Raw genomic sequence first — 22,207 nt, forward strand, 5'->3', positions numbered from 1 at the left:
TGTCGTCTTGGTAATCCTGTTAGCGTCATTAATGTGTCCCAACTGTTCCGTGACACTGACTGCAAAGTCTGTAGCCGACAGGTAAAGGCGGTTAAAACAATTCATCCTTCGGGTCTCGAACATAAATTAATAGAGGTCAAATAGTAATGTTCGACCTCAATGCTAGTCTTCGAGCCCACTTCAGCCGATCTATCTGCAAGACCAGTAGTCTGCATGTAGCCGGTTGAGATAGAAGTACAAATAACAGATATAGCATGATTTGGTAACCGTCGCCAGTAGAACATCAGTATTGAAAAACACAAAAAGTCATGTAGATTGTTGAATCCATAAAATATAGTATTCAATACAATCATAGCCAGGGGTATACAACTATGTAATGTAGACGATACCCGTGATACTAAAAATTGACCGATGAAAACACAGTGGAATACCGGTAATTGGTAAGTGGTGACCGAACCGGACCGGTCAATGACCGGTAACTGTAGCCCGGTGAACGGACCAGTCATAATATGACCGGTGACGTTACCAGTTAAAGACCGAAAAATGGTGGAATCCATATGGTCTGTTATCAATGTCAAGCACTGCTCGGAAAAGAAGATCATGCCAAAAAAATCCAATCCGATGGCGATGAGACATCACTTATTCTGACCGGTGATCAGTGATCGGTGATATGACCGATGAATGGTGACCGATGTCCGGTGATCGGGACCGGTATAATATAACTGCGTCAGAATGGAAATATCTGGTGCAGAAGAATGACCATCCACGAAGTCATCTGATAATGTTAACCGGAAAACAACGGTAGATTATCAGTATTAATAGGCATAAGTGTCCTTGTAGTCGTAGTGGAGAAAAGAACAGCTTATCCCGAAGCCTGAATGTTAAACGAACTAGTGTTCGTATACAACTACGGCTCGGTGACTGCAACATGTGTGGATGCCATAAGAAGAACCATCACACGTGGAATGGAGACATGATATTCCTAAAGGAATAAAATGGAGAACGTCGATATGACCAGTAGGTTCATTAACGCCTACGTGAGAAGTGGCGACATCCATATAACTTCGATGCCGAAATATTGTTCGGCTACGCTGGAAATATTGTCTTCTACAATATTGTCTCCGTGAGCATTGACATGATCGCTTACGAGCGTATCAACGCGGAGAACTGTTCAATGAAGGAGAAGTATGTTCGATAAATATCCAGTGGTGCTCAATGCAGTCCGCTGATGTCTACGTGAAGGTTGACGACGTCCTCGTTTCCTGCGATGTCGAGATCTGGATCGGCCGAGATGTGGATCGGCTGCGATGAGACCGAGATCTTCTAGAATAACGTCTCCGTGAGTGACGACGTGATCGCTTACGAGAGCCGCGACGATGAGAACTGCTCGACGAAGAAGAGCGTGTCCGATGTCTAATCCTTGATGAAGACGATGTATTCAACGAAGAATAGGAGAATAATTCAATGAAGAAGACCGAGTTCTTCTTCTTGACCGGTGACTGGTGTTATCGGTGGCAGGCCTAACTGATGACTGTTGACCGGTGACCGGAGCGGTGATCAATGACCGGACCGGTGACCGGACCGGACCGTTGACATGACCGGACCGGTGACATGACCGGACCTGTGACATGACCGGTGACCGGTGACATGACCGGTGACATGACCGGTGACATGACCGGTGATCAATGACCGGACCGGACCGGTGACATGACCGGTGACCGGACCGGTGACATGACCGGTGACCGGACCGGTGATCAATGACCGGACCGGTGACATGACCGGTGACCGGACCGGATCGGTGACATGACCGGTGACCGGACCGGTGACATGACCGGTGATCAATGACCGGACCGGACCGGTGACATGACCGGTGACCGGACCGGCCGGTCAGACGTCGATCAATGGTCCGTGATCAACGTCCCCGGTGACGTACCGGTCATATCATGACCAGTGTTGTCACCGGATAATGACCGTATGGCGGATGCCAAATGGTCCGGCATTGGTCGATGTCCTTGACCAATGCCATCGGGCAAAGACCGGCTGACGGGTGTCGCCATATGGTCTGATGTTGACCGACTGTCTAAGAGACTTAGCATAGTACGGTCGCGATCGTGCCCGATACCCCCTGACTGATACTGCAACTATCATCCATGATCTGCGAAGTCACCGGGTATTTATCCACTCTTGTTTCTGCGACCATCATGTAGTCGAATATATGAAAAACAAGAGCAAAGCATATTCAACCATAAACTGGTCACAGACCAGATCATCATACGGCACATAAAATCATTATTTGACCATAATGAAAATTATAATAATACTGCCGTAGATCATAAATTAAACAAAAGTTTAATTCAAAACAGATGAAAAATAAAATGACGATCAATTAGATTGTCATACGGAACGTTAAAATCATTATTGCACACAATGGCAAATGATAAACAATCTGTCAATAGAAGAACACGCTTTGCACGATCTCGTAACACATTAGAAGAACATGCTTTGCACGTTCTAGCAATGTATTAGAAGAGCACGTTTTGCACGTGGTCGTTCGCGCCTGAAAACACCCAGCATGGTAGAAATAAACCATTGTTCGATAAAAACAAGCATGGCTTACCTTTTACAAATGAAACAAAATCCATTAAATCCACACAAATTAATCCGAATGAGAAATAAAAAGATAAATAACACAATTTATCTATTCAAAACCCCAATCAACCAAGTGAAAAACAATATTTTAATTCAGAGCCGTAAAAGACACGTATACACCTGGTTGATCCGGAAAGAATATTGAGGGTTGGTTACCGATTTTTGGCTAGGTTGCATTGCACTATGTTTAACCTGGCCTGTATTACGGTATTGAGGTGGCGGATTCCCAGTTAAAATTCCGAATGAGTTATTTCCCCTTGGAAAGTATAAGCATACGATAACAGGTCAGTATTTATGACATTAAAACTACTTCAATTAGAGAGTGGACACCATGCTAAATGCTTGAAATGCACTAAGTGACCTCATGACCTATTTTTTTACCCTGCATGACCCGTATTTAACCTTGACCTAAATATCATGTACACACTACTGACCAAATTTGGTGAAGATCGGATGAAAACTACTTCAATTAGAAAGCGGACACCATGCTAAATCCTTGAAATGCACTTAGTTACCCTGTGACCTAGTTTTTGACCCAGCATGACCCATATTCAAGCTTGACCTAGATATTGTCTAGATACAACTTCTGAACAAATTTGGTGAAGATCGGATGAAAACTTTTTCAGTTAGAGAGCGGAAACCATGCTTAACCCTTGAAATGCACTCAGTGACCCCGTGACCTAGTTTTTGACCCGGCATGACCCATATTCGAACTTGACCCAGATATTGTTTAGATACAACTTCTGCCCAAGTTTGGTGAAGATTGGATGAAAACTTTTTAAAAAGAGAGCGGAAACTGCTGTGGACGCAGACCGCCCGCCAAGGGTGAAACAATAATACGTCCCGTTTTGAAAAACGGGCGTATAAAAATGAATTCATGAAATTTCATATATAAAGACCGTACTTGGACAGAGGTAAAGATGGCCAGCTTGTTCACTCCGTACATTCCGTCATGTTTTATGTCTGGGTTGATCACATGACGAGCGACCAGCACCGCATACAGGTTGGATATGGCTCCACCTACAGGATAATAAGGTACACTGTACCTTGAACATGAATTTTAATTATTATTTTTTTAATTTCATTTATTAATTTATTCTTAAGCAGGGTTAGATAGAACAAGATGTGTTTGAGAAACACAATGTCCCCTATATATGAAATTGACCTTGTGAAGGATGACCTTGACCTTGTGAAGGATTACCTTGACCTTTCACCACTTAAAATGTGCAGCTCCATGAGATACACATGCATGCCAAATATCAAGTTGCTATCTTCAATATTGCAAAAGTATTCATAAAATAAGCGATTTGAGCCACATATATTTGACCTCTGACCTTGAAGGATGACCTTGACCTTTCAACACTCAAAATGTGCAGCTCCATAAGATACACATGCATGCCAAATATCAAGTTGCTATCTTCAATATTGCAAAAGTATTCATAAAATAAGCGATTTGGGCCACATATATTTGACCTCTGACCTTGAAGGGTGACCTTGACCTTGACCTTTCAACACTCAAAATGTGCAGCTCCATAAGATACACATGCATGCCAAATATCAAGTTGCTATCTTCAATATTGCAAAAGTATTCATAAAATGAGCGATTTTGGCCACATATATTTGACCTCTGACCTTGAAGGATGACCTTGACCTTGACCTTTCAACACTTAAAATGTGCAGCTTCATAAGATACACATGCTTGCCAAATATGAAGTTGCTATCTTCAATATAGCAAAAGTAATTGCAAAATGTTAAAGTTGGCGCAAACAGACCAACAGACAGACCAACAGACCAACAGACAGGGCAAAAACAATATGTCCCCCACTACTATAGTGGGGGACATAAAAATAATAACAAAACATGAAGGTAAAAGGCTCTTTGTGGCTCACCCGAGGACCCAAGTAACTAAACATACCTAAGCAGCTTTTGTGATGTAATTTGACATGGCTGAAATAACATTAGAACAGTTTCATTCTGATTGAGAAACAAGATGTGTTTGTGAAACACAATGTCCCCCCTATATGATGTTTGACCTTGTAGGATGACCTTGACCTTGTGAAGGATGACCTTGACCTTTCACCACTCAAAATGTGCAGCTCCATGAGATACACATGCATGCCAAATATCAAGTTGCTATCTTCAATATTGCAAAAGGATTCATAAAATAAGCGATTTTGGCCACATATATTTGACCTCTGACCTTAAAGGATGACAGTGACCTTTCACCACTCAAAATGTGCAGCTTTATGAGATACATATGCATGCCCAATATGAAGTTGCTATCTTCAATATAGCAAAAGTTATTGCAAAATGTTAAAGTTGTCGCAAACAGACCAACAGACAGGGCAAAAACAATATTTGAAAAACGTGTGACTTCATGAAGCCTTCACTAAAGACATGTAGGGAAAACTGGGCCACCCACTTCAGGGTGCAGAATCACATGACTTTGTGGAGTTCTCAATTAAAGGTTCATGGATGTAAACACATTGGTTAGTGCTTTTCTTCAAATAACTTTTTAAAACATTTTTCTTAAGAATTTCAACTAGTGTATAGTGTATGGCAATGTGAAATACATCAGAATTACTTAATTTAATATTCCTGTGTTTTGGGCCAAAAATTTGATGTGTAACGCATTACACCGTTTATGCTGCATGACACGTGAAATATTGGCACCAAATTTAGACATATTCAATGATTTATTCTTAAATCTTAAGATATCAGCAAAAACTGCAAGAATAACTGTATTTAAAGCACTAAAGATTTTTGCTAATGTATTTCAATAACTTGAGATATTTGCAAAAATAAAGTTCATAACTGCCTGTTTGCATGCTGTCCAGCCCATGTGAACCCCATTGATCCTGCACCCTGACTTGTACCCAGGTTTTCCATTTTTTACCTAACTTTGCTCTGTTTTGTTTTCACTGGACCGGGACCATTTTCAAGGGTGATCATTAGAACAAATCTTCTGACCAAGTTTAATTATGGCTGGGAAAAAAGAATCTGACTTGTATGGTGTCCACATGGGTTAACTAAAGCCATGTAAGGACAATTTGAGCTAATAAAGGATGGTCTTTTCACCTGGTGCAAATATGGCGTCACCCTCTGGCCAACCAATCAGTTGCTTCATTCGCTGCTGAACAATTTCCTCCATCAAAGTGAACACCGGAGCAATCTCGTATGTGAACCTGAAGGCATGGACAAGATGTAGTAACATTGATACATTTAAATCACTTGTAAAAGTATAGAGAACACAGTTTATAAATACATATAAACCATTACTTTTCCTAGAAATAATCAGCCAGCTTGTCTGAGTATTTCTACACTGTTATCACAAGATCATAGGGGGCATTATGGACTCCCAAGCAAACAACGACAAAGTCAGCACCTTTAATTTTGTCACTCACTTGAAATTTTATTGTTTATAATTGGGTAAATTTTTTTTTGAAAGCTCATAAATAATTAACCAAAAAGTTATATATTTTAATTAGAAATAAGATACAGCAGCAGTTTTTTTAACCAACAAATGGTCTATTATAATATTTACATGTTAGTGTTTGCAGCAGCAGTAACCCATTCTCCAGCCATTCCTACGATGTCAATGCCTGTTGATATCTGATTCATAAACCGAGGATGCGCTGAAATAAAAATTACAATAGGCAAAAATGTATGGAAAAGATATCTTAGACAAACAATAACATAACTTTATGTACAAATGTATACTTCAATCTAAGAGATTCATTTATGTTTTGTTTTCTTGTAAACCTTTGTCCCTTGAACTATTTCTTTCCTGTTTTGATACAACTTTTCAGCATTTCCCAAGAGTAAAATAGCAACAGTTCAATGTCATGAGACCAACTCTTACCTGTTTTGACACAGTATTTTAGAGTCTCATTGCAATCACTTAGCAACTGTTCGAGGTCATGAGGTTGGTCGTCTACGTACAGGCAATGATCCATCATCTCCCGTAACTGGTGTGGATGGTGAAAGTCCTAATTAAAAATAAGAGTGAATTTAGAAATACTTTTCTCTACTTATAAAATTAAACAATAATTGTGTTTTTCTTTATTTTAACAATGAATATTTATTTTGACAATGAATTAACCACTTTAAAATACATAAATATTTACCTTCAGAGAAGTCTCAGATAACATAAAATTAAATGTTAAAGAAAGAATTCAACAGCATGGTATTCCTTAAAACAGTTTATCATAACCTCATTATTTACACACCAGTAATATTTTGTAACAGTAACGCCTATTAAAAGACCCAAGATAAAAAGAGGTAAATATTTTTCCATACTTTTCATAAAAATTGTATTACATTCAAAACCCATGTATAAAACAACAAGTCAATGTACATTCAAGAGGCAGAGTTTATCAACATACTCTAAAACAAACACAAAAAACATATAAAAAATAATAAATACAGAGGTTAGTAACCATTTCATCACTACATACCAAAACCTTGGTTGTGTCATCTCTCTCAGACTTCAGATACTTGGCGATGATTTTATTGATCTCCGACAGAAAGGAGACGAGGCGCTCAAACCCAGCCTTACTGTTGAAATCTGAAACACAAAGGTCTTTACCAGAACCAAACAAATGTGGCACAATTAAGAAAATCAGGTAAATTGAAGACCTTCAAAAAACATTAGTAAAACAGCTGTATACTTTTTCAGAGAAATTTTGGACAGAGTAATGTCTGTAAATCAGGCACAGCTTAAAGGGTGTAATTGATTCTGGTTAAGGAAATGTTAAACTCATTCACAATTTCGCCGGGAGCATGAGGTAGTTCTCATGAGCTGCCTAAGCAAACCTAGCACTCCATTATAAATGTTCCAAATTCACATGGAATATATTGTGACATAAAAAATAACAAGGGACAAAATTGTCACAAAACCAGGTTTTCAATTGGAAAAAAAAGTCTGATAAAGGGAGACAACTCAAACTGAACTCATTGTTTATCATTAACCCCCTTTTTTTCAAAATAAATCTATTTTTAGTCATGGCGACCTTGACCTTGGAGATATTGATGTAATTCCTTCGTGCAACACACCGTCCAATGATGGTGAACAAATGTGCCAAATGATTTTAAAATCTCGCAATGAATGACATAGTTATGACCCGAACAAGCTAATTTATGGCCATTTTTGACCTTTGAACTTAAAGTGTGACCTTGACCTTGGAGATATTGACATAATTCTTTTGCACGACACACCGTCTAATGATGGTGAACAATCGTGCCAAATGATTTTAAAATCTCAAATGAACGACAAAGTTATGGCCCGGACAAGCTTGTTCCAAAAGCTCGCCCACTCACTCGCCCGCCCTCCGACATTCGCCAATCTTATAACCAGTTTTTTCCTTCAAAAAACCTGGTTAAAAAGGAGCATTTTGTATATCGTTTTATCTACGTTACCAGACCACATATAGCGTTTAAATGTTGACTATTGCTATAAGGAACACTGATTTGTTATGCTTTAACTTTATTTTTCCGAAATATTGTACGAAATATTCATTGATTTGGAGTGTTAAGGGCTTTAAAAAGTAAAATCAAACGTATACAACAAACAGGAAAATAGACAGCACAACAACAATAACATATTTTCATGAATGGATGAGCTTGTAACATTTATGCGTGAATAAACATTTGTGTATTTGACCTTGATTAGTAAAATTCATAATGAAAATAACAATTCAAAAGATTTCTAAAGATGCATAATATTCTTAGTAAGTTTGCTTTGTATTCATTCTATGCAAAGAAAATATATCTTCTTACCTTCAGCAAAAACCTTCTCAAACTCGGACCAGTCAAAAGAAAGACTTTTCTTTCTGTCGAGATTAAAATCCATTTGTCGCACAGACTTCACGTCCCTCTCTAGGACTGAAATTTACCGAAAAATGCTCAAAGAATAGTAGGGATGTCAATGTTCAAGCAATAACATATTACCAACAACCTAGTCAACATAGAATAGTAGGGATGTCAATGTTCAAGCAATAACATATTACCAACAACCTAGTCAACATCTAAAGCATTACATTCTGTTAGGTTGAAAAAAAGGATTTTTGCACTGTCATACCAAATCTTATATTTTGCGGGTAGGCTCATGTTTATAAATGGTTGTACATGTACATGTAATCATGCTGTACCAAATACCAGAACATGTCATACTAGTTAGTCACAATTTTGAACAAATTCTGAAAACTACACATTTTTCGTTCATCCTGTAAGTTAATCATAAACGTTTTGAACTATACATAGTTTACTTAGCATGAACTTTCTTATAAGTTGTATACAATTGTATTATTAAAGTAAAAAAAATTATTACATTTCAACTGAAGCGAAAAAAAACTAAATAAATACTCGATTTGTCTGGTTCAAGTGGAGTAAGTGTGTCTTCACAAATTTTCTCCATTTCTTCCATCACACTGTTTTCGAATTCCTTGTTTGACAGTCCCTCCATCATTACTAAGAAAAACCATATGTTTCGATTGAAATGTACATGTATACACAGAAAATATAGTAAAACTATAGCTATCATGCATTTATGTTTAATATTCTTAAATTATAATTATGTTACAAAGAGTGAAGTCTTCAGCTTTTTAAGTCACCGTGACAAAATCTGAATGACGTCAATATGGTAAGTCAGAGGATATTTTCTTTAAACAAGAGGGCCAAGATGGCCCTAGTTCGCTCACCTGAGAGGAGTCAGTTCATTCAATCTTCACCTAATGTCAAACATGACCTAGATATTGACCAGACAAACATCCTGGCCAAGTTTCATCATTATTGAACCAAAACTCTGGCGTAGATGTGTTTTTGTAAGATTTGACATGGTTACCTATATTTTGAGTTGACCCCCCAAACATCAAACTTTGCTTACAAGGATTTTGTATAATATAATGAAAATTTAGACAATCTAAGGGCAATATTTATGGCATTATATAATATGTGATTTTGCTCATCATCAAACTTGACTGAGATCTTTCAGCAACTTTGCTAAAGAATGCTTGAGAAATGTGAATACTAGAGTGTTTCACAAGAGGGCCTGAAAGGCCCAAAGTTGCTCACCTGAGATTACAAGATATTATTGGGACAAATCTCCTGACCAAGTTTCATGAAGATCGGAAAATAAATGTGGCCTCAAGAGTGTTAACAAGGCTTTACTATAGCCATATAAGGGAAAATGCCCCGCCCCCTGGTGGCCATGTTTTTCAACCAACCAGCATCATTTTCGAACTCATCCAAGATATTATTTGGATGAATCTTCTGACCAAGTTTCATGAAGATCGGACAATAAATGTGGCCTCTAGAGAGTTAACAAGATTTTACTATAGCCATATCTAGCAATATAAGGAAAAATGCCCCGCCCCTTGGCATCCATGTTTTTCAAGCAAACGTTACCATTTACGAACTCATCCAAGATATCATTGAAACCAATCTTCTGACCAAATTTCATGAAGATTGGACAATAAATGTGGCCTCTAGAGTGTAAACAAGGTTTTACTATAGCCATATAAGGAAAAATGCCCCGTCCCCTGGCGGCCATGTTTTTCAACCAACCAGCATCATTTTCGAACTCGTCCAAGATATTATGGGGATGAATCTTCTGACCAAGTTTCATGAAGATCGGACAATAAATGTGGCCTCTAGAGAGTTAACAAGATTTTACTATAGCCATATATAGACATATAAGGAAAAATGCTCCGCCCCTTGGCAGCCATGTTTTTCAAGCAAACGTTACCATATTCGAACTCATCCAAGATATCGTTTAGACCAATATTCTGACCATATTTCATGAAGATTGGACAATAAATGTGGCCTCTAGAGTGTAAACAAGGATTTACTAAAGCCATATAAGGAAAATTGCCCCGATCCCTGGCAGCCATGTTTTTCAACCAACCGGCATCATTTTCGAACTCTTCCAAGATATTATTGGGATGAATCTTCTGACCAAGTTTCATGAAGATCGGACAAAAAATGTGGCCTCTAGAGAGTTAGCAAGATTTTACTATAGCCATTTATAGCCATATAAGGAAAAATGCCCCACCCCTTGGCAGCCATGTTTTTCTAGCAAACGTAACCATTTTCCAACTCATCCAAGATATCATTGAGACCAATCTCCTGACCAAATTTCATGAAGATTGGACAATAAATGTGGCGTCTAGAGAGTGAACAAGGTTTTACTATAGCCATATATAGCCATATAAGGAAAAATGCCCCGCCCCTTGGCAGCCATGTTTTTCAAGCAAACGTTACCATTTTCAAACTCATCCAAGATTGAGACCAATCTTCTGACCAAATTTCATGAAGATTTGACAATAAATGTGGCCTCTAGAGAGTGAACAAGGCAAATGTTGACGTCGCACAACGCACAACAGAAAACGCACAACGGACAAAAGGCGATCACAAAAGCTCATCATGAGCACATTGTGCTCAGGTGATCTAAAAACCAAATGTGGATGAACGGACAGCGGACAAAGACCAATCTTAAAACCTCACCTGAGCTAAAAAGTGTGTTTCACCGATCTGAGCAATTTTCCAACTTGTCCAAGAAATCAATAAAACCAACGTATTGACTAAGTTTCACGATGATTAGGCAAAAAATGTGACTTCTATAGTGTTCGATCACAAGGTTTCTCTTTATATAGTCACATAAGGAAAACTGCCCCACCCCCCTGGCAGCCATGTTTATTGACCCATCGGGACCATTAGCAAACTCATCTGAGATATATATAAAACAAATCTATTCACCAAGTTTCATGTTGATTGGGCAAAAAATGTGACTTCTAGAGTGTTCACAAGCTTTTTTTTACTATATAAATATAAGAAAACTGCCCCCCCCCCCCCCCCCCGGCAGCCATGTTATTCAACTGACCGAAACCATTTTCCAACTCAACTCTCGTATCAAGGAAATAAATGTTCTGACCAAATTGCATGAAAATGGGCCAAAAATGTGACTTCTAGAGTGTTGACATGTTTTCACAATATACATATAGAGAAAAATGCCCCGCCCACTGGCGGCCATGTTTTTGCACCGATCTGGACCATTTTCGAAGTCGTCCAACATATCAATAAAACCAATGTTTTGATTAACTTTCATGATGATTGGGCAAAAATTGTGACTTCTAGAGTGTTTACAAGGTTTCTCTATAGCCATATAAGGAAAACGGCCCCGCCCACTGGCGGCCATGTTTTTCAATGGACCGGAACCACTTTTGAACTCAACCAACATATCATTAACACAGACATATAGACAAAGTTACATGAAGATTGGGCATTAAATGTGACTTCTTTCTTTTTTCGACCTAGTGACCTAGTTTTTGACCCAGCATGACCCAGTTACAAACTCGATCGAGATTTCATTGGGACAAATCTTCTGACCAAGTTTCATGAAAATCGGACAATAAATGTGGCCTCTAGAGTGTTTACAAACAAATGTGGACGGACAGACGGATGACGGACAAAGACCAGTCAGCAATCAGGTGATCTAAAAACAAGAGCTGGCACCATAGGATGACATATGCCCCCTATAAACGCTTTGATAAAAGTTATAGCATTTTTCGAAACCCAAACGCAGATTTTGAAACCTAAACGCGAACCCTAAGTTCAAGGTCAAAGTCACAGGGGTCAAATTTTGTGTGCGTATGGAAAGGCCTTGTCCATAGAAACATGCATACCAAATAATATGAAGGTTATATCTCAAGGGACATAGAAGTTATGAGCATTTTTTGAAACCTAAACGCAGATTTCGAAACCTAAACGCGGACCCTAACTTCAAGGTAAAGGTCACAGGGGTAAAAAATTGTGTGCGTATGGAAAGGCCTTGTCCATATACACATGCATACCAAATATGAAGGTTACATGTATATCTCAAGGGACATAGAAGTTATGAGCATTTTTCGAAACCTAAACGCAGATTTCGAAACCTAAACGCGGACCCAAAGTTCAAGGTCAAGGTCACAGGGGTAAAAAATTGTGTGCGTAAGGAAAGGCCTTGTCCATATACACATGCATACCAAATATGAAGGTTATATCTCAAGGGACATAGAAGATAAGGGCATTTTTCTAAACCAAAACACAGATTTCTAAACCTAAACACGGACCCTAAGTTCAACGTCAAGGTCACAAGGGTAAATAAATTTGTGCCTATGGAAAGGCCTTGTCCATATACACATGCATACCAAATATGAAGGTTTTATCTCAAGGAACATAGAAGTTATGAGCATTTTTCAAAACCTAAACGCAGATTTCGAAACCTAAACGCGGACCCTAAGTTCAATGTAAAGGTCACAGGGGAAAAAAATGTGTGCGTATGGAAAGGCCTTGTCCATATGCACATGCATACCAAATATGAAGGTTATAACTCAAGAGACATAGAAGTTACGAGCATTTTTTTAAACCTAAACGCAGATTTTGAAACCTAAACGCGGACCCTATTTCAAGGTCAAGGTCACAGGGGTAAAAAATTGTGTGCGTATGGAAAGGCCTTGTACATATACACATGCATACAAAATATGAAGGTTATATCTCAAGGGACATAGAAGTTATGAGCGTTTTTCGAAACCTAAAAACAGATTTAGATGGAAAGCCCTTGTCCATATACACATGCATACCAAATATGAAGGTTATATCTCAATGGACATAGAAGTTATGAGCATTTTTCGAAACCTAAACGCAGATTTCGAAGTCAAACGCGGACCCTAAGTTCAAGGTCAAGGTCATAGGGGTTAAAAATTGTGTGCGTATGGAAAGGCCTTGTCCATAAACACATGCATACCAAATATGAAGGTTATATCTCAAGGGACATAGAAGTAATGAGCATTTTTCTAAACCTAAACGCAGATTTCTAAAACTAAACGCGGACCCTAAGTTCAAGGTAAAGGTCACAGGGGTAAAAAATGTGTGCGCATGGAAAGGCCTTGTCCATATACACATGCATACCAAATATGAAGGTTATATCTCAAGGGACATAGAAGTTATGAGCATTTTTTGAAACCTAAACGCAGATTTTGAACAATAAACGCGGACCCTAAGTTTAAGGTCAATGTCACAGGGCTAAAAAAATGTGTGCGTAAGGAAAAGCCTTGTTAAATATACACATGCATACCAAATATGAAGGTTATATCTCAAGGGACATAGAAGTTATGAGCATTTTTGGAAACCTAAATGCAAAGTATGACGGAAAGACGGACAGACAGACAGAGGGACGGACAGTCCGATCACTATATGCCCCCTTTTCTTCCTGAGCATTCAGGTGAGCTAAAAAGAATGCTAAATCAAAACAAAAACAAGGGCTGTTTGTAAAACATGCATGCCCCCCATATGGGCTCTCCGTTGTAGAGAGAGCCATTGTGTGAATATGTTTTTTGTCACTGTGACCTTGACCTTTGACCTAGTGACCTGAAAATCAATAGGGGTCATCTGCCAGTCATGATCAATGTACCTATGAAGTTTCATGATCCTATCCATAAGCGTTCTTGAGTTATCATCCGGAAACCATTTTACTATTTCGGGTCACCGTGACCTTTGACCTAGTGATCTGAAAATCAATAGGGGTCATCTGCTAGTCATGATCAAACTACCTATCAAGTTTCATGATCCTAGGCATAAGCGTTTTTGAGTTATCATCCGGAAACCATTTTACTATTTCGGGTCACCATTACCTTGACCTTTGACCTAGTGACCTCAAAATCAATAGGGGGTCATCTGCGAGTCATGGTCAATTTACCCATCAAGTTTCATGATCCTAGGCATAAGCGTTCTTGAGTTATCATCCGGAAACCATTTTACTATTTCGGGTCAACGTGACCTTGACCTTTGACCTAGTGACCTGAAAATCTATAGGGGTCATCTGCGAGTCATGATCAATCTACCTATCAAGTTTCATGATCCTAGGCATAAGCGTTCTTGAATTATCATCCAGAAACCATTTTACTATTTTGGGTCACAGTGACCTTGACCTTTGACCTAGTGACCTCAAAATCAATAGGGGTCATCTGCGAGTCATGATCAATGTACCTATGAAGTTTCAAGATCCTAGGCGTATGCATTCTTGAGTTATCATCCAGAAACCATTTTACTATTTCGGGTCACCGTGACCTTGACCTTTGACCTAGTGACCTGAAAATCAATAGGGGTCATCTGCGAGTCATGATCAATCTACCCATGAAGTTTCATGATCCTAGGCGTATGCATTCTTGAGTTATCATTCAAAAACCATTTTACTATTTTGGGTCAACGTGACCTTTGACCTAGTGACCTCAAAATCAATAGAGGTCATCTGCGAGTCATGATCAATGTACCTATGAAGTTTCATGCTCCTAGGCCCAAGTGTTCTTGAGTTATCGTCTGACAACCACCTGGTGGACGGACCGACAGACCGACCGACATGAGCAAAGCAATATACCCCCTCTTCTTCGAAGGGGGGCATAAAAATCATAGGCTAGCATCACCATGGATAAACATGACATACTTTCCAACGAACATTGGAAATCATGAGAATGATCATCTTAATAGTTATGGTTAGGGATAAATATCAAATAAATAACTCCTAAAAATAAAACATTAATACCTTTCAGGTACTTCTTGAAGGGTTTTTGTTAAAGGCAAGATACTATGAGGAAAACCGATACTATGAGAGTAAGGGATATAGATTGCTAGGAAATTAAATTGCTGTGTAATAAACTCAATAAACCAATTATTGAGTCCATTCGAAATGTTTGGCATATTTTTGGGGAAATTTTGGTAAGAGTTTTTTTTAATGTTATTTGTTCCATGGGGAAATAGCTTTTTTACTTTTTGCAATTAGGAAACAGCCTGTAAGAGGCTCTAATTTTGGCCTAAAGAAATCACAGTAAAGGGACGCAACAACTTAAGCGTACATATTGAAGTCGCCGAAATAGGATTTGTGGTTACCGGGTGGATTAATCAACTATTATCAACCATTCAGAAACATATATATATACAAGGGCTGTTTGTAAAGCATGCATGCCCCCCTATATGGGCTATAAGTTGTAGTAGCAGCCATTGTGTGAATACGTTTTTTGTCACTGTGAATGGTGGTGGTGGTGGTGGTGGTGGTAGCAGAAGAAATAGTAGTAGTAGTAGTAGTAGTAGTAGTAGTAGTAGTAGTAGTAGTAGTAGCAGAAGTAGTAGTAGTAGTAGTAGTAGGAGTAGTAGTAGTAGTAGTAGTAGTAGTAGTAGTAGTAGTAGTAGTAGTAGTAGTAGTAGTAGAGCAGTAGTAGAAGTAGTAGTAGTAGTAGAAGTAGTAGTAGTAGTAGTAGTAGTAGTAGTAGTAGTAGTAGTAGTAGTAGAAGTAGTAATAGAGTAGTAGTAGTAGGTGGTGGTGGTGGTAGCAGAAGAAAAATTAGTAGTAGTAGTAGCAGTAGTAGTAGTAGTAGTAGTAGTAGTAGTAGTAGTAGCAGTAGAAGTAGTAGTAGTAGTAGTAGTAGTAGTAGTAGTAGTAGTAGTAGTAGTAGTAGTAGTAGTAGAAGTAGTAGTAGTAGTAGAAGCAGCAGCAGCAGCAGCAGCAGCAGCAGTAGTAGCAGTAGTAGTAGTAGTAGTAGTAGTAGTAGTAGTAGTAGTAGTAGTAGTACTAGTAGTAGTAGTATACATTACAAAAATGCAGTTAGCCTTACATTTGGTAAAATTTAAATATATTACAAGGGAGGTAAAAACTGTAACAATAAATTTAAACTTATTGCATTTGTTTCCCCTGTAGTGTATTACCTCCCCTGTCCTGCTTATATTTATATTAATCAACAAAATTAAACATTAACACAATATTAAATATACAAAATATACAAAAAATCTCATATTCTGATAATATTTTTACTGATCCACTGTATTTTAGTAAAAGGATGATGTTTCATTGGACTGATAATTATAGATTTAGGATTACAGACCAGTTGCTTCAGTAATATTGTTCAGAGTGTGCCCTGTTGGTCGCGTATGCATTCTTGAATTATCATTCAAAAAACCATTTTACTATTTCGAGTCACCGTGACCTTGACCTTTGACCTAGTGACCTCAAAATCAATAGGGGTCATCTGCGAGTCATGATCAATGTACCTATGCCCAAGCGTTCTTGAGTTATCGTATGACAACCACCTGGTGGACGGACCGACCGACCGACCTACCGACCGACATGAGCAAAGCAATACAAATAACAAATCAACAAACATCTCAACAGTGACCCAAATAGCATGATGTGTTGCTCATCTCAGATTTTAAATGAGTTCTAAAGAATTTGAGTAATAAATGTTCTCCTCATATATTATTTCATAATAAAATAATCATTTTCATTGTCACGATGATTGTGCAAATGCCTTTATATGTATAATCGGAATGTGAGATATTGTGCTTCAGTAAACAAAGTCTTTGTTCTTCTACTCATGTGACATTATTTGAAGACAACTTTTATTTTACTTCGTATTGTTTGATGTGCAGTGCTCAAGCTGGAATTTGAACATGGCATGCCTGGTGCTCTTTTGCCAAAAGTGCACTCTAGTGCACATTGCCACAGTATTCAAGTTCACATTTTCAATCTAACCTGTTATATATTCCATACTACACATATTTTCATTTATACAAATAACTAGAACTCCGCAAGTTGGATGTGTCGCCTGATGGTAGCATACCTGTGTTACTTGTTTACTATTATATCGGGGATGGGACATTAATTCTTGATGATGTTACAATCAAACTTTTACCCTTTTTTGTTCTATTTAGTAACATATTGAATAAGCAAAACTTTTTTTAAAGGAATAGCCAAAATAATTTTGTATGAATATTGTAAATCTAATAACAAACAGACACAAACACACAGACAGACCCAACACAATATGCCCTCCTTTGTGCTATAATTTGTGAATTCTCTTCAATTCTAAACCTCTTATCCACACAGGTTTATGGTGGCTGTAGTACCTTTCCAGTTCACTAACATCTTTATAACTGTCGAAGTTCACAAATATCAAATCGTTTATAATTATTATTATTAAAAATGCTTTAAGTAAATCTCAAGACATAGTAGTTATGAACTTTGCATTTTTTCAAGATACCAAGGGCCATAACTTGTTAACAGATGGTATACAATGCCATTTGGCATGCACCATCCTCTTATCCAAATATATACTCATACCAAGTTTCAATGAAATCCACCAAAACACTTCCAAGATATGGCTTCGAACGGACGGAAAGACGGACGGACAACGCCAAAACAATATCCCTCCGCCGATGGCCGGGAATAAAAAGTAAAGTCTCAAGTTTGTCTATAAAATGCCATGCAATCAACCTTAGGCCACAACAAATTGATTAAATGTCAGATGGATTAGTCGCACCTAAAAATCTTAAAATAAAATAAAAATATTTTTATTTTTATTTTGCGCCCGCAGCAAAAAAATTGCTGCGCACCTATTTATTAAATGATTAAGCGTTATTTAGCCTACGTATTTTACGACATAAGAGTGTTATATATATAACGCTTTGCGTTATTAGATTGGTTTATGGTAAAAACAAATGGCATAGTTCGTCTGTCTTTTCATGTCTGCAAAAGACACAAATGGAAATATTACTTTTTCCCCAGGGCAATGAGTAATTTCATTTACAACCACCACAACTAACAGAAAACCATTTAACAAAAGGTGTTGTTTTAGAATTTGTGAAATTTGATAATAAACAGAAGTTGATGTATATCATGTCCAAATGACCACATGTATAAAATGTTTAACAATTTGAATTGAGATGCTTTATTTTCTGATGTTTGATTTATTTTTCCTTTCAGATGATATATATTTGTGTGATTCTAGGTTTTAATAAATAATTCTGAAACATTTATGCAGCATACTGTTACATTATTGTTAATGTTATTTTATGTTGGTTATCTGGTTCATCAAGTGGAAAAAATGTTAGTTATATAAAAATAAGGCTTTTAATATTAAGGCTTAAGAAGGTACTTATTGTTATTTATGTATTAACATACTTTTCAGAGTAATAAAAATATAGAAAATGCCATTATTCATTAATATAGTAAGGTTCCTTAAATGATTGTCCTTATTAAGTTTGAATTACGGGCGGTTTTCACACCGCTATAAAGTGGCGACAACTCTTTTTGGGCCAGTGAAACCCCTGAAAAGCGTTTTATTATGTTATTTGTATTTGTCTGCGGTATTGATTTTTACTGGACAATAAACTATAAATGTTTCTTTTAAACCTCAATAGCTTATTGGTTGTTTGTGGAGATAAAGTATTTTTAATGCAACATATGGATTCCTTGTGAAAAAAAAACATAAAAAAATCACCAAAAAGTTTAATATAGACAAGTGAAAAGATTGCATAACTTTTGAACTTTATATATAGTTAAGATATTTTTAAAATTCAAACTAATTTAAAAACTGCACATTAAGACCTACAGTCTGATTATGAACATTTTGCACATCAACATGTTTGAAAAAATCACTGTGGTTGCTTAGTAAAAAGAACTTCATACCATAACATTTTTAAAATGAGTGAATATTTGGTCACCCATCTTTTTTTTCTTTTTTTTCCGTCCTCCTACCAGACACTTTTAGAAAAAAAATCCGAAAATCATTTTAATAAAAAATGTTGGCCTAATACAGTATTTAAACAATAATAAACTGTTTTGAGATTTTCCCCAATTAGCTGATCCGCAACTGACAGGAACATGAGGTGCAATTTCCATGCTTTTATTTCCATAAATCATAAACATATACTAAAATCACTCACAGGAATTAAAAAAAAAAAATAAATAAACAAATTCATACCCAATGTACAAGCATTTACCAAGAAAATGTGCTTCTAAATCGTCTTTTAATTGTTGACGCGTGTTATAGATAGACGGTGCGACGGTAAAATGACAAGACTGTGATAGTTACCAAAGTGTAATTTTCAATGAAAACACCGTTGAAATAAGAAGCAAAACTGTGTTATTGCTTGAAATTGATCACATTTTCCAAAAATCACAGTTATATTGATATGGCAATATCTTTTAGACTAATATTTTAATTAAAACATAGAGTTGATTCGGAATTACCCGAGATCCGGAACTACCTGATTGACTGTATGGGTTTTAGACTATACCTCGATTTGGATAATGTCAGCATTATTCGTGTGCATGACATTCTCTGTGTTGTTCACGCGCTTATTATATTTGCGATGAAATTCAAGCCTTTTGTGATTCGGCTGAAAAACAGAAAGGAAAACAAAGATGTCGCCCAAAACGAAATATTACATGTAAAAGATTCCGAAGCAAAAACCTGGCGGCAAAACGAAAATTGTATCCGGCTAAGCGTAGTTAAAATTGTTGGTAGACATTAGTTGTTCGAAAGCGAACAACAAAAAACAATCTTCAACCCTTTTGTTTTGAACTTACCTAGCTATAGAATCTATTAATTTATTGTGAATTTTAATGATTGTCCTGGAAAATTGACATTGATCATTGCTGTCTGTTGGTTGGTTAAAGTTTTATGATTTTTTTGTTTCTTGCTATCGAGTTTAAATTAACAACATCAGTGCCGTAGCCACGCTGAGGCAAACCGAGGCAGTTGCCTCGGCTAAAATAGGCAGAGCAATGTTGAGATTACAAGACAAAATAAAAGCTGCGCCATGAGCGCATGATACGCCCGTCGTTCGCCAATGAAGTAGTAAGGTAATAAATAACCCTTTGAATCATTTTTTTACTTCAGTTTATTTGTATTTGAATACATGGTTTATTTTATAAGTACATGAGCATGGAAATCACGAAATTTTGACGAACAAAGTCCCATAACTCTGGAACGACAATTCAGAATTCCGTCAAAAACGAAAGGGGATCAGGGTTTATCAATATTAAGATTGTGTTGAAATTTGAAAAAAATCCATCGAAGGATATTTGAGCTACAGTAGGACATTCAATGAAATCACGAAATTTTGACGAACAAAGTCCCATAACTCTGGAACGACAATTCAGAATTCCGTCAAAAACGAAAGGGGATCAGGGTTTATCAATATTAAGATTGTGTTAAAATTTGAAGAAAATCTGTCAAAGGATATTTGACGTAGCGTACGACATTAACAGACGGACGGACGGACGGACGGACAGACGGACGCGGGGTATACCATAATACGTCCCGTCATAGACGGGCGTATAAAAAAAGGAAAATTTATGTCAAAGAATAAAATCTATATAAGAAATTGAGGCAATTTAATGAATTAAAGGCACTATGATAATAACAAACAAATATTATCATTGAGTACAACCGGTTCATGTTGAGGCAGATAATTATTTCATTTTAATAACTTCAATTGATGCCAAATGGCTCAGCGAAATGATTAGGAAAATTCATATATTAAACAAAGCATCGCATTGTACACTTCGATGTTACAATCATTGTGGACGTCAGAACGTACCGAGCGAGTATCGGGTGTTTTACGGCCAGGTCTGGGTCTATTTTGGACCTAGACACACTTCGGGTGGTTGGCGTTTTTGCCTTTATTGTAATTCTCCTCTTTATGGCCGGCCTCGAGTTTAATCCGGGGTCGTTTCAAGTGGTAAGAATCTTTGTTTACATTAGAAAGAAGTTCAAGTCTTTTCTTTTTAATAGTCAATAAAGTTGATGATAGAACGTTGATGATAGAACGTTGATGATAGAACTGTCAACTGACAGAAAATGATGACGAAGTGCTAAAACAAAATGTTACACAAGAAAATTGAAAACAAATGGCCAAAAACAGAACTGATTTAAGTTAAAAGAAATAGGGTTGTCTTTTTGTGTGTGTGTAAATGTTAATATAGTTAATTAGAATAGCAAGTATAAATGTTACAATAAACCGGCTGCGGGATACACATCCAAGAGTACTGAAAGCCCTGAAATCATAAATCATACGGTCAAATCTAATGGGAAATTTAGGGTCAGGTCTGGGGTATGGGGATACTTTTGTTTATTCAAGGAAGCCTGGTTAGTGTATGGCAGAGTTCGAGAGCTTTCTGTGTGTTTCTGAGTCAGTTGAAATTGGGCTTAAGACCAGAGCGTTTGTTGTGTGGAAGGAGGTGCCATCAGAATTTCTGATCGTCTGCCACATTGTGGAGGCATCTAGAGTGTTGTGTTTATAGAAGGAATCTAAATGGGATCCCATTTTTGTTGGTGTAAGAATTACGATGAAGAAAGTTGATGGATAATGGGATAGAAGATAGAAGTTTAATAAGACGTATGATGCTTACTAGAACTAGTTGAATATTGGCCATCAGTTTCATAAAGACAACTACAAATAAATTATACAGAGAAACACACTGACAGGAAGGAAGAATTCATATCGTAGTAAACCTCAAAAAGTGTAGCAGTGATGTGTACTGTGTAGTTCCATCGGGTAACTGGAAAGAACTGGACCTGAGAACTGAATATATTTATGACGTATACAGCGGAGCACAGCAAGAACATTTGTTTTTAACATTTGACATTAGATCATCAGGGATAATCTAGACTATAATTTCTTATTTGTTTTTAAATGTGCATGAGATTAGAATAGAAATTAAAGCATGAAAATTAAATAGATAAATAGA

At 37.2% G+C, this 22,207-nt stretch overlaps 1 protein-coding gene across 9 annotated transcripts in view; it reads right to left on the reverse strand.

Moving 5' to 3' along the window:
- Window positions 1-22,207, reverse strand: part of LOC127859331 (glutamate decarboxylase 1-like) — a 77,395-nt gene that overhangs the window by 44,713 nt on the left and 10,475 nt on the right. For 8 of the 9 annotated variants that reach the window (XR_008039318.1, XR_008039317.1, XR_008039314.1 and 5 more), the window contains exons 2-8: window positions 9,013-9,117; window positions 8,428-8,532; window positions 7,107-7,216; window positions 6,512-6,638; window positions 6,194-6,284; window positions 5,728-5,834; window positions 3,554-3,669 (exon numbers count right to left, since the gene is read on the reverse strand). Coding sequence is in view for 4 of the 9 variants with exons in the window: in XM_052396670.1 (XP_052252630.1) it covers window positions 3,554-3,669; window positions 5,728-5,834; window positions 6,194-6,284; window positions 6,512-6,638; window positions 7,107-7,216; window positions 8,428-8,532; window positions 9,013-9,115 (759 nt within the window). In the remaining 5 variants the exon portion in view is untranslated. Of the gene's footprint in view, window positions 1-3,553; window positions 3,670-5,727; window positions 5,835-6,193; window positions 6,285-6,511; window positions 6,639-7,106; window positions 7,217-8,427; window positions 8,533-9,012; window positions 9,118-19,749; window positions 19,771-22,207 lie in introns of those variants that run through there. The other variant, XM_052396674.1, reaches the window with a different exon arrangement.

Source organism: Dreissena polymorpha, chromosome 15 (genome assembly GCF_020536995.1).
Source record: "Dreissena polymorpha isolate Duluth1 chromosome 15, UMN_Dpol_1.0, whole genome shotgun sequence".
Taxonomy (NCBI): Eukaryota; Metazoa; Mollusca; class Bivalvia; order Myida; family Dreissenidae; genus Dreissena; species Dreissena polymorpha.